Raw genomic sequence first — 15,335 nt, 5'->3', positions numbered from 1 at the left:
AGGGATGGAGGCATTGTACCTACGGGTCCTATGCCTCATATAAAGTCCCAAATCTCCCCTTTCCCCCAAGAACAACCACTTTAATATCCCTGTATTGTATGTGACAGTTACCCACAGTCCAAAGTGTTGGGCTGAGGAGAACAGGGGGTGTAGGGACATGTACTACGGCCTCTACTTTAACCCATAGACATAACAAGCATTTAACCCGTGCAGGGGAGAGGGGGGTCCACTACAAGGTTGGATTTTTTTTTTAGGCTGGGTTCACACTATTGCGAATTGGATACGGGTTTGACCGCATCCAGTTCACGTGTCAGGAGCCTGTGGCCAGCTCTCAATGGAGCCGGTTCACACATCTCCGGGACGGCTGCGGAGTGAATTGCACAGGAGTCCTGTGCGTCTTCTGGTCCGTTTCAGGTCCGAATTCAGCCAAAAACTCGGACCGAAATCAGACCTGAAATGGTGAGCAGGGACGCACCAGACCCCTGTTGTGAGCCGCTCTGTACGGAGATGTGAACCCAGCCTTAAAGTTGGGCTTTAAGACTAAAAATGATAGTCAGTACATATGTGGATGCGCTAAAAGGGTTGAGTAGGTAAAAAGAATGAAACCGCTCTGCTCTTAGTAGACCTTGCCATCAGTGTTATAATGATCATTTAGATTTAGAGAGATAGGCAGCTGAAACTTCAATGCAGATTTGACTTTTCCTGTTAGTCATGCTTGGCTTTGCCCCTCTCATCACCTTATTGGTTCTTGCAATGGGCATTTCATTGAAGAAGAAAAATGGGTGGGGCCAAGCTCGAGCAAAGATGATTCTCCTTTCCCAGCAAAGACTAAACTGTCTATGTTGCTGTATATCTGTGTTTAATTTTTATTGATAATTTATTTCTCCTGCCACCTGTTTTTTTTTATATTGTGGTAAATTATGTTGGTAACACTTTTATTTTTATCCTTTATTTTTTTAATATGTGGAAATAAACTGTTGAATGGTTCAATCAGTTGTAAGGTTGCATTCATCTGGCACTATAGATAGAGCTTATGTTTTCTGGCATCCATTATGTTCAGTTCTTAAGAATAGAACTAAGTTTATGCGTTTAACGATGTTCAAGAGATCTCTGTTTATTAACTGTAGACATCAGCCCAGGAGGAGGGCACAATAGACAGCCAGCCAGTGCCCAATATTGACCATTTACTCCCGAACATCGGACGGACTGGGCTGTCCCCTGGCGAGATATCAGGTAACCCTTGCCTGCACAGACAGTGTAACCCTGCAGGCTAACCCAGCGCATTCCTCTTCTTCTCTTTTCTCTAGGTTCTTCTGACTTCTTTTTCTGCGGTCTTACTGTTCTGTGTTCCTGCTTGAATTCTTCCAAATGTTTGATGTGAAACAGTATAATAAGGGGCTTTGCTTTATTAAGGAGTTTCCTGCTAGCTCAAAACACCTAAAAGGTGCAGTGGGAGGTATTGCTGAACATTACACAATGGGGTTGATTTACTAAAATTGCAGAGTGCAAAATCTGGTGCAGCTGTGCATGGTAGCCAGTTTGTTAAGCTTTGTCAAGGAAATCTGGAAGCTGATTGGCTACCATGCAGAGCTGCACCAGATTTTGCACTCTCCAGTTTAGTAATTCAACCCCATTGTGTTACATTTATTAGGTCATTGCATTGTAGACTGGGGCTTTGTTTTACACCATATTGCATATAAATGGGGGCAGACTGCATTGTTACCTTCATAGAGATGGTTGAATGAGTGGGGAACATAGCAAGTTTTACACAGGGGCAGGATGTGAACAGGTATCTACCGCAGGGCTCCATTTAGTCTACAGCAGATCATATACAGGCATACCTTTTTTAATTCAATGGATGATCCACTACCTGCTCAATTCTTCCAAAGATCACCAAGCATGACTGGTCAACATTTTCTCCCAAAGCAAAGGCTTTTTCAGTGCTATAAATACATTTTTTATTTTTTTTTTATTTTCGTGTGTCAAAGTAGTCTTATGGTAGTGCATAAAATAGGTTTATGTAGTCTGAAAATGTAAAAAGTTACATTGCCATGAGGGCTGCTATTGCTGGTCACCTACTAAAAATGTTTCTTGTCTGACTCTGTTTTCAGCATTTTGAGTCACAAACCCGACACAAAGATGCTGTAAACCAGTGGTCATCAACCCTGTCCTCAGGGTCCACTAACAGGCCAGGTTTGCAAGATAACTGAAATACATCACAGGTGATATCATTTGCTGCTCAGTGATTGCAGTATTCTAGTCTGCATCTCCCCAAGGTAATACATAAAACCTGGCCTGTTAGTGGGCCCTGAGGACAACCATTGCTGTAAATGATTGTTAGAATTCTTCATCTCTATTTTTGTTAGGGATCAGCATTGAAGCCAAGAGCATCAGCCTCTGACTGCTAGGCAACTGGCATTGTCCATCAACTAGTGCGGGGCTCAAATTGTCAAGTCCTGAGCTACTAGCCAGGCCTTAAGAGTTACTCGCCCCCTATTCCACCCCCTCGTAAATTATCTCATGAAATGACACACTTAAATGTTTTATGCAGAATTAAGCTACAAAAATAAATATTAACAACTTCTTTAACAATATTAACATAAAGCATATTTCATTGATCTGGCTGTGATAAATAAAATAAGGATAATATATGATTGGCTACTATAGGCACTGTACACATCATTATTTCCTTTTTAAGTAAATATTTTAATCCAATATTAAATGACATAGATACTTTCACTGATTTAGGATGCAGAGAGACTTACTGCGGAGCACAGCACTGGAGAGGGGAGCGGGAGCTGCCAAAGTTTACTTTCCCTATTAAGCTGGTGATAAGTTGCTAGGCGGTCCAAGCAACCAATCACCAGCTTGATAATAGGAAACATAAACTTTGGCAGCACCCGCCCAGTTCTTTGCTGACTCCCGCTGAATCCCGCTCCCCACTTTAATGTTATAGTGCCCTTTAAAGACCAGGAATAAAGATCATACAGAAAGGAAGGTAAATATATGGCCACTATGTTATATTTCCATGTGTAGTTGGCTGGTTTTAAGAATTGCTCTACCTTCAGATGACGGTGATGTATTGGTATTTATCAGCACCCCTGCAACTATATAAATTACTTTTTATCCTTTAGGGGATTTTGGACAGAATAAACCCCTGTACCAAAACTAGCTGAAAAGGAAGGAAGAAGGCTCAGACTAAAAGATAAAATGTATGTGATGACCGTTATTCCATATAACAGTCTTAAAGGAAGCCTGTCATCGCCCTTGATTTACCTCTTAGTGAGTCGCTGAGCCAGAACAAACATGCAGGCAGTGAATTCTGAACTGCGCAAAGGGCAACACCTATTCTTTAGAAAAAAGGCTTGATGTGACTTAATTAATGGACACTTGTACTGAGAGAAATATGGAAAGTACTATTGCTGACCCCCTTTGGAAAGTGCTGGCTGGGTGCTTGACTGTTCCTGACTTCAATAGTTTGCATCAAGGGATGTTTGGGTGAAGTCATAGTTTTTTTTTTTATTCAGAGCAAGAGATTAAGAAAATAATGAATTTACACCAGCATGATGGCTCCTTTTACAAGGAGAAGACGGCAATGACACCCGAACATTTCTCTTGGCACAAGTTTACTTTAAAGTGGATCTGCAGCCAAAACTTAAAACAAAGTGGTAAACCTAAGAAGCTCTTCAAAACCCTTATTGCTGTCTGTTTTCCTTTTTGGAGCAGGCTTTGGATTACCTTTCTGTCTTGGTAAAGGTAGTAATTCGAAATCTATCCAACAATTACCCAGACACCGATAAAAACATTATTTACAATTAGGATTGGACCATCTAGAACAGGAGTCAGAAACCTATAGATCGTGATCTGCCAGTAGTTTGCCACCAGGTGACTGGTAGATCTCAGTCTGGATTTGCTGACCCACCATTCCAGAGCATCAGAGTGCAATAAAGAGGGACTACTTGTAAATTTGGATCTGTAGTAGGGAGTAAGAGCCGCATAAGCCGATGCCTTCTCTGTAGTGCCGCCTCCTGTTTCATGCGGAGTGATACCAACTGCACTCCATCTCTTATCTAGCGGTCTTCAGAGTGGTGCCAGCGGCAGGAAACAAGATCTTCAGGTCAGTGTTAACCCGCATTATACACTGGGCATAATAGTATAGGGCTGCTTTCACACTGATGCACTGTAGTTTACCCTCACCATGGGTGCAGTGTACCTGTGGGTTTGCCGTACTTAGCTATAAAATTTACTTGAATAGGTCATGATTGGCAGGCGGTAGTACCCACCAAAAGCAACGGGGTTTAATTTCTGCTGCGGCATGTGTACACCTTTTGGCTGCTGCCTCAGCAGCTTAAAGAGGGTAAGGATTGGGGGGTGGTAAAACCATGACTCAACTGTGACTTTTACCTTTCCCCAACTTGAATAAGCCCTAAGGGTGCTGCTTCCAAATGCAACTAAGGGCTCATTCACAAGTGCAGCAGGCACTACTCTGAAAAGCCATCAAAGTGTGTTTGACAGGTGGTGAGGGGGTGATATGTTGCCTCCTCACCACCTGATTAAAACCCATGATTGCCGCGTAGTGCACACAATTGCGACACGGTAGTATGGGAATTAGAGGTGTAAATCTGGTGTGAGGAGGCCATCATTGTGCCCGGTGATCTTTGAATCCAATGTTGTTCAGGTAGATCTCTACCTCTTTAAGGTTGCCTACCCCTGATCTAGAATGTCTTCTAAATAAATCACATAGACCACACATTGTTTGAGTATCCTAGTAGAGACCATGTCTAACAGTTGATTGGTAATTAGTCACATTGCAATCTGCCTCCTCTACTGAGCTAATTAGAATGCAGTCTTGGTTGGCTCTATCATTGACTGCTTTATATGCCCCATTTAAGATTTAGAACTGTTTTACAGCAATGACATGTGTAATAAAGTAATTCTTTGTTCTGTTTCCCCACTTGCCACCTATTCCTTGGCTAAGTACTAGTATCACAGGCAATCTTAGCATATTTCTGCCTACCTGCTGCTGCACTAACCAAGCATGCTCCTCTCCCTTTCTTGAGTAGTATCCCTTATAGCATATAGACATATGTAAGCATACAGACTATCCAGTTTCAGGGGGAATTTTTTGTTTTGTGTTTTATATTTTTTGTTTGTTTTGTTGTTCCCTGTCTTATATGAGATCTTTTATACCGATGTTGAAACAGGCGAAATGGGAGGAGTCTACCACACAGTGATGTCACTAGTGGACTCTGTCATGTCAGTGGTGGACAGCTGGAACTGTAGGAAGAAGGAGGATTGCTGTCCACAATGTAGCTGCCTTGTCTGCAGAAACCCCCGTTTTTTGTGAAATGGACCTTACCTTATCCAGATTTTTTTTTTTTTAATTTCCTCATTTTGAATTTGAATGAAAATCTGCACTGTACAACTTTTGTTTCTGCTCAGCGTATTTTAAACAGATCAATGCTACTTTCTTAAAAGTCTTTCTGCCATCTCTTGTTATTTCTGAAGCAGACCCTGAGGAGAGATAGCATGGTATGGTCTACTAGTCTTTCTGGTCATAAGCATTAGCCATGTGTCTATAAGGGGTGTGGCATGGGGCTTAGCTGCAAAAAAGAAAAAAAAAAGCGCATTAATTGACGTTGTCGATCCATTAGCTGGCCCCTTCTGCTCTCTTTATTCTTGTCTAGCCTCAGTTTTCTTTCCCTGCAGTACAGTACTTGGTGTTCATTATCCATTTCATAATGGCAGTAGTATAGAATGGGCAATCATCTTATATGCTTTATGGGCCTTACACCTCCAACTCTTCAAAGCTATCCTTTTTTTCTCCAAAGCCACCAATCACATTTCTGTCTTGCCTGGAAAATGACCGCAAGTATGAGAATTTGAATGGAATTGGTGACTGTAGGGAAAATTACTACAGTTCTTAGTACTGATGTTTAAAGGAAACCTGTACTGAGAGAAATACGAAGGCTGACATTGCTGGTCTACTTTACTAGTTGCCTGGTTGTTTATGACTTCAATACCTTAAAACACAGACGTGGAACAAGCATACAAGTCAGAACTCATAATCTGCATGCTTATTCCAAGTAAGTGACTTGGTGAACACTGAGGTCTTCGGCACAGCATGACATCCAGGAAGGTAGTATTTTAATGAGGACAGTTCAGCCATGGTGGTCTCCATATTTGTCTCCATACAGCTTTATATACACTTGTTCCATTGTGGGGATTCCACCTAGCTCTAGCTGTCAGACTGCATGGAAGTCTCCTAAATAATGTGGCCTTCAGCAGTTGCAAGTGAAAACCCTAAAGTGCATCTATAGCCGGTTAGATTGGATAGTGTAAAGAAACATTGGAAGCAGTGTCAAGTCTGTGTCACTGCTGGAGAGGTTCACCCTATTTATACCGGTGACCATTATTACTGGGACAGAAAGTGATGGGAAATCCAAAGTTTTTGTCAATGAAGAAAAAGGGGGGGGATCTTACAATTGGAACACCTTCCCATTACGACAGTTTAATATGGATTTCCCTGCACTTTTGATAGTTTCCTTTTATCGCTTGAAGAAAAATCTCCCCAACAGGACCCAGCAAAAAAGACTGGAATTTTAGCCGTTACCTACTCTTTCTAAAACTAAAAGTCTTTTAGATGCTTTTTTAAAGCATTATTTTGCATTTCTAACATATTTAATATTCTAAGGCAAGGGCAGTGGGATAGTAATGTTACTACAGATTTTGTGCCAGGAACTCTTGAAGTGTCCATTGTGCTCAGAAATTGTAGAATAAAGCTGGATACACATTATACACTTTTTGTTTAATTGCTTTTAGATCTACCTTCAACTATGTATTGCAAGGGCCTGCTTGATTGCATACACATTGAAAGTGTTTAGGTTAGACCTCGTATTATATGGTTTTGGTAAATCTAACGCAAAGTTGTACGAGAACATTGTATAAACATTGTTTAGTGTGTAGCCAGCTTTAATTGTAGGCTTTAGCAAGTGTAATTGAGGAAAATTTTAGTTTGCAGTAATGTCCACGAACCAATATATGCCATTAGACTCCAAGCTTTTCAGTGCCCAGTATGTTTCTGAAGCAAAAACTGGCAGTTGTGATTTAGGGCTGGGTTCACACATAGGTGAATTGGAATGCGGGTTTCCCCCGCATCCAATTCGCATGACAGGAGAGTGTGACCGGCTTTCAATGGAGTTGGGGGGGGGGGGGGGGGGGGGGCTGCGGTCCATATTTGGAAAGGGTCCTGTGCGTCTTTGGTTCCAGTTCAGGTGTGAATTCAGGCAAAAATTCAGACCTGATTCACTCCTGAATCAGAACAGGGATGCACCAGACCCCATGCTGTGAGCTGCGGCCGCAGCATATGTGAACCCAGCCTAAAGGTAACCTTTCTTGAAAGAAACATGGACAATGGCATTGCTGACCTTTTCTTCTATGCCTGGCTCTTACTGTGACCCCCTTGGCTTCTTTCTGAATTAGAATGTAGATAAGGGGTTTCCCTGACACTTCTGATTTGTATGCTTGTTCTGGTCGTTGATGCATATACTATCAAAGAAGAAAGTCAGCAATGACACCTTCTAAGGCTTATGACAGGTTTTATTTAAAGTATATCTAAAGTGCTTTTTTTTTTTTTTAGTTTTGGATGGAGTAAACAAAAGGTTAAAACACCTCTCGGACTTCTTTCTTTTTTTTGTGTGTGTCCTGTTTGGGAGATTTTACATCCTATCTAGTTACCACAACAGGACGTGAGAGCCAAATAGCTAATGCGGCATTGCTCTTCAAACCAAAGCATATTAAAGAGGGCATTATTTGGAATAGCTGTCCTCTGTAGACATCCTGACCCTAGAACAGTTTGTATTTGCAAGTCACAAGTTCCCATAGTTTTAGGTTGTGGCTCCTCAGCAATCAGAGGTGATTGATTGTTAGCTCTGCAGTGTAATAATGCTCCAGTCTGCAACTTAAGCCCTTCTGCGTGTTCCGGTGACCTGGATCTACACGGCCAGCCCCATGCTAGACTTAGGCCTGTGTGTTTAGTGTTTAGAGCTCATAGCTGCTTCATGTCTGGGAACCTGCCACAAAAATCAGTATGCTTTAGATCTTTTAAACTTCAGTGTTGTTGTTTTTGTTTTTTATTTTTAAGAACAGGGTTCCTTGCCATTCCTCTCATTGAGCTGGTTCTGCCTACAATTCACAGCATCCTTTCATGGCGGTGGCTTTCTGTGGTGGAGCTTGCATCTTTTGTGAGCTATGACTATCCCTTTGTTTTATTTTGCTTTGACACATTATGTTCTGTGCTTGTCCTTTCCATGAAGCCTTGCATTATTTGTCGCCATTGTGTTCCTCGCCATCATACGCAACTGACAGCCGATCTCTTTTCCCTTTTTCCTGCAGATTCCGCTACTAGTGACTCAGCAAAATCTAAGGTATGTCAGGATTCTTCTATGTCGGGGGGTTTGTAATTTTTTTTTTTTTTTTTTTTTCTTGTCTTATAGAAATTTGTCATACTTGACCGTGTAATAAAAAAAAAAAAAAAAAACAATGCAAGACCTTGACTGCACAAAACTGTACACAATGCTTAATATTCATTCATACAAACTATGGGAAGCATAGAAAAAGATTATGTTGGTTAGGCTCTTTTGTCAGCACTTTGTAATAGTTTTTTATATCATTATTTTTTGACTTTTATGTCTTTTGTATTGTAAACCTCAATAAAAAAGATACTATAAACTGCTCTGCCCACAGGAGCAAATCTAAATTTACAGTATATCCCGGTATGGGGTTGCATATGACTTCCCATTCCTTGGTTACTCAGCTCCTGTCACATGGGGGTTAGGAGAAAGCCCTTAAACTAAGCTCTGACTGACCGATTTAGAGCTTATAGCAAGCTTTTCTACCCATGGCAGTACATTGAATGACAGTGGAACAATCAGATGGTAAAGATAATATGATATGCAAAGCACGTGATTGCTTAAAGTAGCATTGCAGGTTTCGATACACGTTAAATTGTTTGGGCCAAGGTGGCCCAATAGAACCAGTTCCATTACAGAATATCAAGGCCGCTGTGTGTGCTTTAAAATGATGTAGTAACATTAGCATTGCCAGTACAGGTAACTCCCATTCTGCTGCCGGAATTAGAGAATGGGACAGAGTGCTTCTCCAACATTTAGGAGAAGCCTTTCATTTTTAACCTCTTCAGGGCCGCACTTATACTGCGGCAGTGCAACCCCGCTGCGCAATATCACGCATATGTACGCAATTTGGTTTTTCCAAGTAGGAGTCCACGCCTGCTGCCCCAGCTGTGCTGTCATTCGCTACAGCACAAGCCAATCAGCGGATCCTGGCCAATGATTTATGGCCAGAATCCACTGATGGGCTGAGCGATTGACAGAGAGCACTCTTTTTTTTTCTTAGGCAGGTTGCTCAGTAAAAGCAGCACATACTACACACAGTAAATATTGTTGGGCACACAGTTAACCACTTGATTGCCCCTAAATGTTAACCCCTTTCCAGCCAGTGTAATTGGTACAGTGACAGTGTACATTATTAGCACAGATTACTGTATCAGTGTCACTGGCGATGTTCGTGTCAGATAGTCCACCGCTCTATCACAGTCCCACCATATGTTGCTGATCACCACCGTTGGTATATAAAAATGTTTTTAAAAAAATCAGTGTGTGTGTGTATGTATATATGTGTATATATATATGTGTGTATATATATATATATATATATGTGTATATATATATATATCATAGTTTGTAAACGATGTAACTCTCACCCAAACCAATCAATATACAATTATTGGGATTTTTTAATGGATGTGTTTTATAGCAGTTAGGCTTAATGTACATGGGACATTTCAAAACTTCTGAACAATCTAACTAGACAGTAACCAAAGTTTAAAATGCCCGATTTGCCAGGTTTACGTTTAGAAGCGTTTTTTTTTTTTTTTTTTGCAAATAGTCAAAAATGTATCTCCATTAACCACTTAAGGACCGCGACTCTTTCTGTGATTTGTTGTTTTCTAGCAAAAAAACCTGTTTTTAACTTGTAAATTACTTAGAACCCCCAAACATTCTACATTTTTTTCTAACACCCTAGAGAATAAAATGGTCACTTTTATTCCTATTACAAGGAATGTAAACATCCCTTGTAAAAGAAAAAAAAGCATGACAGGACCTCTAAAATATGAGATCTGGGGTCAAAAAGACCTCAGATCTCATATTTACACTAAAATGCAATAAAGTAAAAAAAAAACATCGCTGTGTATTGTATGTAGCTAATGCTACTACAGTATATTACAGCACATACTGCATATACAGCTGCATTTAGTAATGGGAATAGATTGCTCTTTTGGGCCAGTTTAGCCTAAACAAACTATTTTAAAGGTAATTGAAACCTGGAATTCTACTTTAAAATCATATGAAAACCATTCATTATCTTTTTTTTTAGCCTTAAATGCGTAGGTAGTTAATTGGTGAACCTTATCTTGATATACTCATATAGACAATATGAGGGTTATTTTATCCAATTACATTCAATATAAAGGCTCCCGGCTATTTGGAGGATATGTAAACTCAAGGTCTACTCACCAACACCAACCGGTATTAAGAGATGGGGGCACATCTATCTCTCCTCCCATCTATTAGTCAAGATTCAGCAGGAAACTGATGATTCAAACCATGCATGAGCAGAGGCTGATTGTACCCAAGTCGATTGATAAATAGCTGTGTAAATATTGTGCAACACAAAAATTGCAAAAAACATTTTATTCTCCAGGGTCTCTACTTTCAGACAATATATCATGTTTGGGGGCTCTAAGTAAAATGCAGACTTTTTTTTTTTGTGTGTGTGTATATGTGAGAAATGTCAAAATTGGTGGTTGAAGAGATTCGGTCACTTATATTTTTCTTTGCATTTTCTACATTACAAAAAAAAAAAAAAAAAATGTGCCATATGTAAGTTCTGTTTTTTTTTTTTACATTTCACAGGGTTCTTGGGGATCCGGAAAAGATCAGTATAGTCGGGAGCTGCTAGTGTCCTCCATCTTTGCAGCTGCCAGTCGAAAACGCAGGAAACAAAAAGACAAGTCCCATCCAAGCAGTTCAGAGGATGAAGTGGATAGTGTTTTTTATAAAAAGGATCTCTCCCCAGTGGAACTTCGGAAGCCTGACAGCAGAAAAGGAGAAACTAAAAAAGAGGGCAACGTCCCTCGAAAACCTAAAGCACTGACATTAAAGGACACAGATACAAGTCTTTATACAGAAGATAAACTTAGGAAGGATAGTACGCCTTCTGACGAGATCACTCCTTTTCCTCCGAAACCCCCCAAATCTCCAAATGTGATGCAAAGACTCACCGTACCATCCGATGACACAAAGATGTTTCCTTCCCAAGAAAGCATCTCCGATTCAGGAACTGTACTTAGCACTTCATCCCAGGCCTCCATGCACAAACCAAAACCTAATGTTTTTATTACCCCTGAAGTAAAAGGCAACGACTTCTTGTCTGCAGAGGTGAGCTCTGTTACCTCCGACTACTCCACCACTTCATCCGCCTTCTACACAGCTGGCCTGGAGCCAAACTTGATAAGTCCCGAGGTCCAGTCTGTAGCGGAGAGCAAAGGCGAAGATGCAGATGATGAAAGAAGCGAATTAATCAGCGAAGGGCGGCCCATGGAAACGGACAGCGAAAGCGACTGTCCTAGCAATGTTTATGACAGACAGAGCCAAGGTAAAGTAAAAGAACTGTCTCGAAGTAGCCGACGGAATTCTGAAGGAAGTGCCAGCTGTACGGAGGGAAGCTCAACTCCCCGAATGGACAGTCGGTTTAGCTCTCATAAACTTATAGAATGTGACACTTTAGCAAGGAAAAAGTCTCCACGACAAAAGACAGATAGTGAATGTTCAACTGATGGCAAGAATGTGGACACCTCCGCAATATCCCCTGTCACGGAGGCGGCCGGAACGGAAGTGCCATCTGTCAATTTAGACTTGGTAAAAAGTGACTTGGATTTAGCGTTAAAAAGTGAGCTGGAAAAGCCGGAGCTTGCTTGGAAGCTTAAGATCACAGATAGGCTTAAACTGCGTCTAAAAACCTCAGCAGATGACATGTTTGGACTAGATAGCCAAAAGGCACATGCCGCCGAAAACCGGAAGAAGAAAAACATTCGGCGGAGGCACACGCTCGGGGGACAGAGAGACTTTTCCGAATTAAGTGTTTTAAATGCATTAAAAATTTACGAGCCCCTTCATGGAGGTAAGGAGTCAGAACTTTCTGCCGTGGATCGATTGAAGCCAAAGTGTACATCCCAAGACCACTCGATCACAGCATGGCTCAAACGAGAACGCTTACGCACTAGCACATCGGAACTCAACGTCATTAGCCCCACTGAGCCGGTTTTAGAAAACACTAAGTTAACTGAACCAACATCAACAGCTCCTCCTTTGTCATCTTCATCCCTAGTCAGCTCCACCGATACCAGCGGCGTAACGGAAAACCAGTCCGAACTTACGTCCCATTCTTCAGCTGATCAGCTTAATGGGGAGAACTGCCAGAACAAAGCAAAGAGCAACTTTAGTTCTGCTGTAGATGCTCATCCGCACAAGTTGTCCGGTACTCAGGTAGTTCGATCCCGGTTCTACCAGTACCTATAAAAGATATTCCACATTTCATTACACTCGCAAAGAAAAAAAAAATATCTAAAGCAGTCTGCTAAATGTGTATGTACGGGCAAATTTTTTAAAAAAAGCACATCTTTGCAGTATGTACTCGTTTCCCTGTGTTTTTTGTTTTTTTTTCTCTTTAAAAATGCTATTGAAAAATACCTGGTGATCAGCCTTAAATCCAGTGTTCTGCTAACTTCTTGTCAACATTGCCTGTGCTGCACTGAATTCCCAAAGCTTTGTTGTCAGACCTGCCCAATTCTCTTCTGAACTACAGAACACCTACCCCTTTTTAACTCCATAATAAAAGGGGGGTGTTTTCTAATTCAGCAGGAGAAAACTCAGACAGGGTTGACAACACTGCTTAAGGTTTCATTTGGGCAGAGGTAACATTGTCGGCTCATTACAGGATATTAGAAACTCTCAGGAATTTTGGCAGGAGCAGCTGGCATTTTTCTGAACTTACAGCATTTTTAAAGGGATAACATTTGGGACTGAAATATTATATATAATAAAAAATCTTTTTTATAATTTTTTTTTTTTTGCCCGGACATATATTATAACTTCAGAGATAGGCAAATCGTTTTCACTTGGCCTGCTGTCGATGAGTTGTAGTTTGTTCCTCCCGAGTGATCCTGTAATGTTCTGAGATAGCCAAACTTGTCTGTTTAGTTGCTAATGGAACTTTTTTTTCCACGACAGCCAGTGAGCAACACTTTGCCTACATTTGAAGTAAAGTTCCAGTGTGTTTAGGTTTGTGCCTGAATTATTTTTATAGATATATATATATATATGTATATATTTTTTTTTTCTGCAGCCTATATTGAGGCTGAATTCATTCATTGGCCCTGTGGAACGTCTTTGCAGAGCTCAGCTACAGCCAGAATAACACAACACCTTCTCTATGGGAAGCACATACCAGAGTCGAACAAAAATGCTTTTTATCCTTCGCTGTTGTACATACCTTCTTTCTGTAACCTGAGGTTTTCTCAATAGCAGATGTTCACCATTTAACAATGTGGGTTTTTTTTTTGTCAGTCACTCGAAAAGTGCCTCATTATGAAATCATGTGGTGTGTTAGGGTGCCATATTGTTACCGGCTAATTAGAGGAACCTACTGTGAACAGAAATAGACCATTCTCTCACTTTCCAGGTTTCATTTGCAGATTTTAACAGTTGGGATTCAGAGCTTCCATTGGTTACACATTCCAATAGACCCTTCGAGTTTTATATATACATATATACCGACTTTTAATATGGACTTTTGAGTTTTATGTGACTTGAATTTTTAATCTTTTTCTGTAAGATACAGTAACTTAATGTATATATTACATTGTGTATCTTTTCTTCAGATACCAGATTTGATATAAATGTTGTATGATAGGCATGTAGATAGTAAATCCTGGGTGGAACTGGTTTCTTTCATTGAAAAGAATACAATTCTGCATGAAGATCTTTTACCACCTTGTACCATGCCTGTGTGCATACCTACTTAAACACTGGAAATAAAATTGTTTTGTTGTTTTTTTTTTATTTATTTTTTTACTTAATTTAAAATTACAGGGTAAATATATCTATTTTAATGGATGTAGAAAGTCTTTTTTGCAGTGTTCATCAGCTGCGTTCTAAGCAATGTTTGGGAGGTCTCTTGTTTTTCTTTTATTTTCTATTGGTAACAAACATTCTAGCAACAACAGAGGTGATAACAAAAGCCGTATCCATTATCCAAATTGGATAAATGAATTCAGCTCATAATATTATAGCAGCAAGTACAATTTGCAATTCCTTTTCAGTACAAATGTTAACCCCTTTGATGACGACAGTACAGAGATATGCAGCCTCACTGCACTGGGCTTTTTTTTCCATGGGGCCGCGTATCTGTCTTTGTCCCGGGAGCGCGCCGCACAGCGTACTCCCAGCACAGAGACCGAGTTCTCCGTGTCCCACCCCCGATTATGGGTCACCTGATTGCTGTGGTAGCCCCTTATTGCCTACCACAGTGATCAGTCACTGTGAAACCCATCTGTGTTTCTCTCTGTGAAAAGAGAGGAACGTTGCATTGTATCTTTCTCTCTCCTTGCAGAGAAGAAAAGGTGTATACAAAAAATAATAAAGTAAAAAATACCTAGACCAAGGTTTGTTCTAGGTCCATGCCAGGGTTAGTGTTTGGGTCAAGTAAGAGTCAAAGGTCATGTCAGTATATTTTGGGCAGGAGAAAAATAATTTAAAAAAAAAAGCAAAATGCACACGATTATTTGTGGGCTGTACTGCAGGTACAAACAACTAACATACACATACGTGGTATCACTGTGATCATCAGGAGCAGGATAATTTATTTTGGGTTGTTCTTTGGTAGTAGGTTATGGTAGCAACATGGAATATACAGATACATTTACAAAAAAATGATTTATTTTTGCTATTTTGAGCCAGTTTTCCTTTGATAAAATAAAAAAAAATGAAAGCCCAATTTGTACTGAAAAAAAACAAGGTATGTCAAAATTGTGCCTAGGCATTAAGATTTGTTTTACCATTGGGCATGGAGGGGTTAATAAAGCTTAAAGCTGTTATAACCCCAAAAGCAAACATTTCTTATATTGCAGCTTACTAATTCTTAGATGTGATAGCTGCATTACTTATTTTTTAGGCTTTTTTCTTCTATTTTCATCT

At 40.3% G+C, this 15,335-nt stretch overlaps 1 protein-coding gene across 5 annotated transcripts in view; it reads left to right on the top strand.

Annotated features, from left to right (window-relative positions):
- ARHGAP21 (Rho GTPase activating protein 21) overlaps positions 1–14,194 on the top strand; it is a 266,892-nt gene extending 252,698 nt beyond the window's left edge. For all 5 annotated transcript variants that reach the window (XM_073629777.1, XM_073629778.1, XM_073629776.1 and 2 more), the window contains 3 exons: positions 1,128–1,233; positions 8,395–8,426; positions 10,995–14,194. In XM_073629777.1, coding sequence (XP_073485878.1) covers positions 1,128–1,233; positions 8,395–8,426; positions 10,995–12,659 — 1,803 coding nt within the window. In that variant the 3' untranslated portion in view covers positions 12,660–14,194. The remainder of the gene's footprint in view (positions 1–1,127; positions 1,234–8,394; positions 8,427–10,994) is intronic.
- Positions 14,195–15,335: the final 1,141 nt, after the last annotated feature.

This window comes from Aquarana catesbeiana, linkage group LG05 (assembly GCF_042186555.1).
Source record: "Aquarana catesbeiana isolate 2022-GZ linkage group LG05, ASM4218655v1, whole genome shotgun sequence".
NCBI lineage: Eukaryota > Metazoa > Chordata > Amphibia > Anura > Ranidae > Aquarana > Aquarana catesbeiana.
This window is presented reverse-complemented; position numbering and strand designations above follow the sequence as displayed.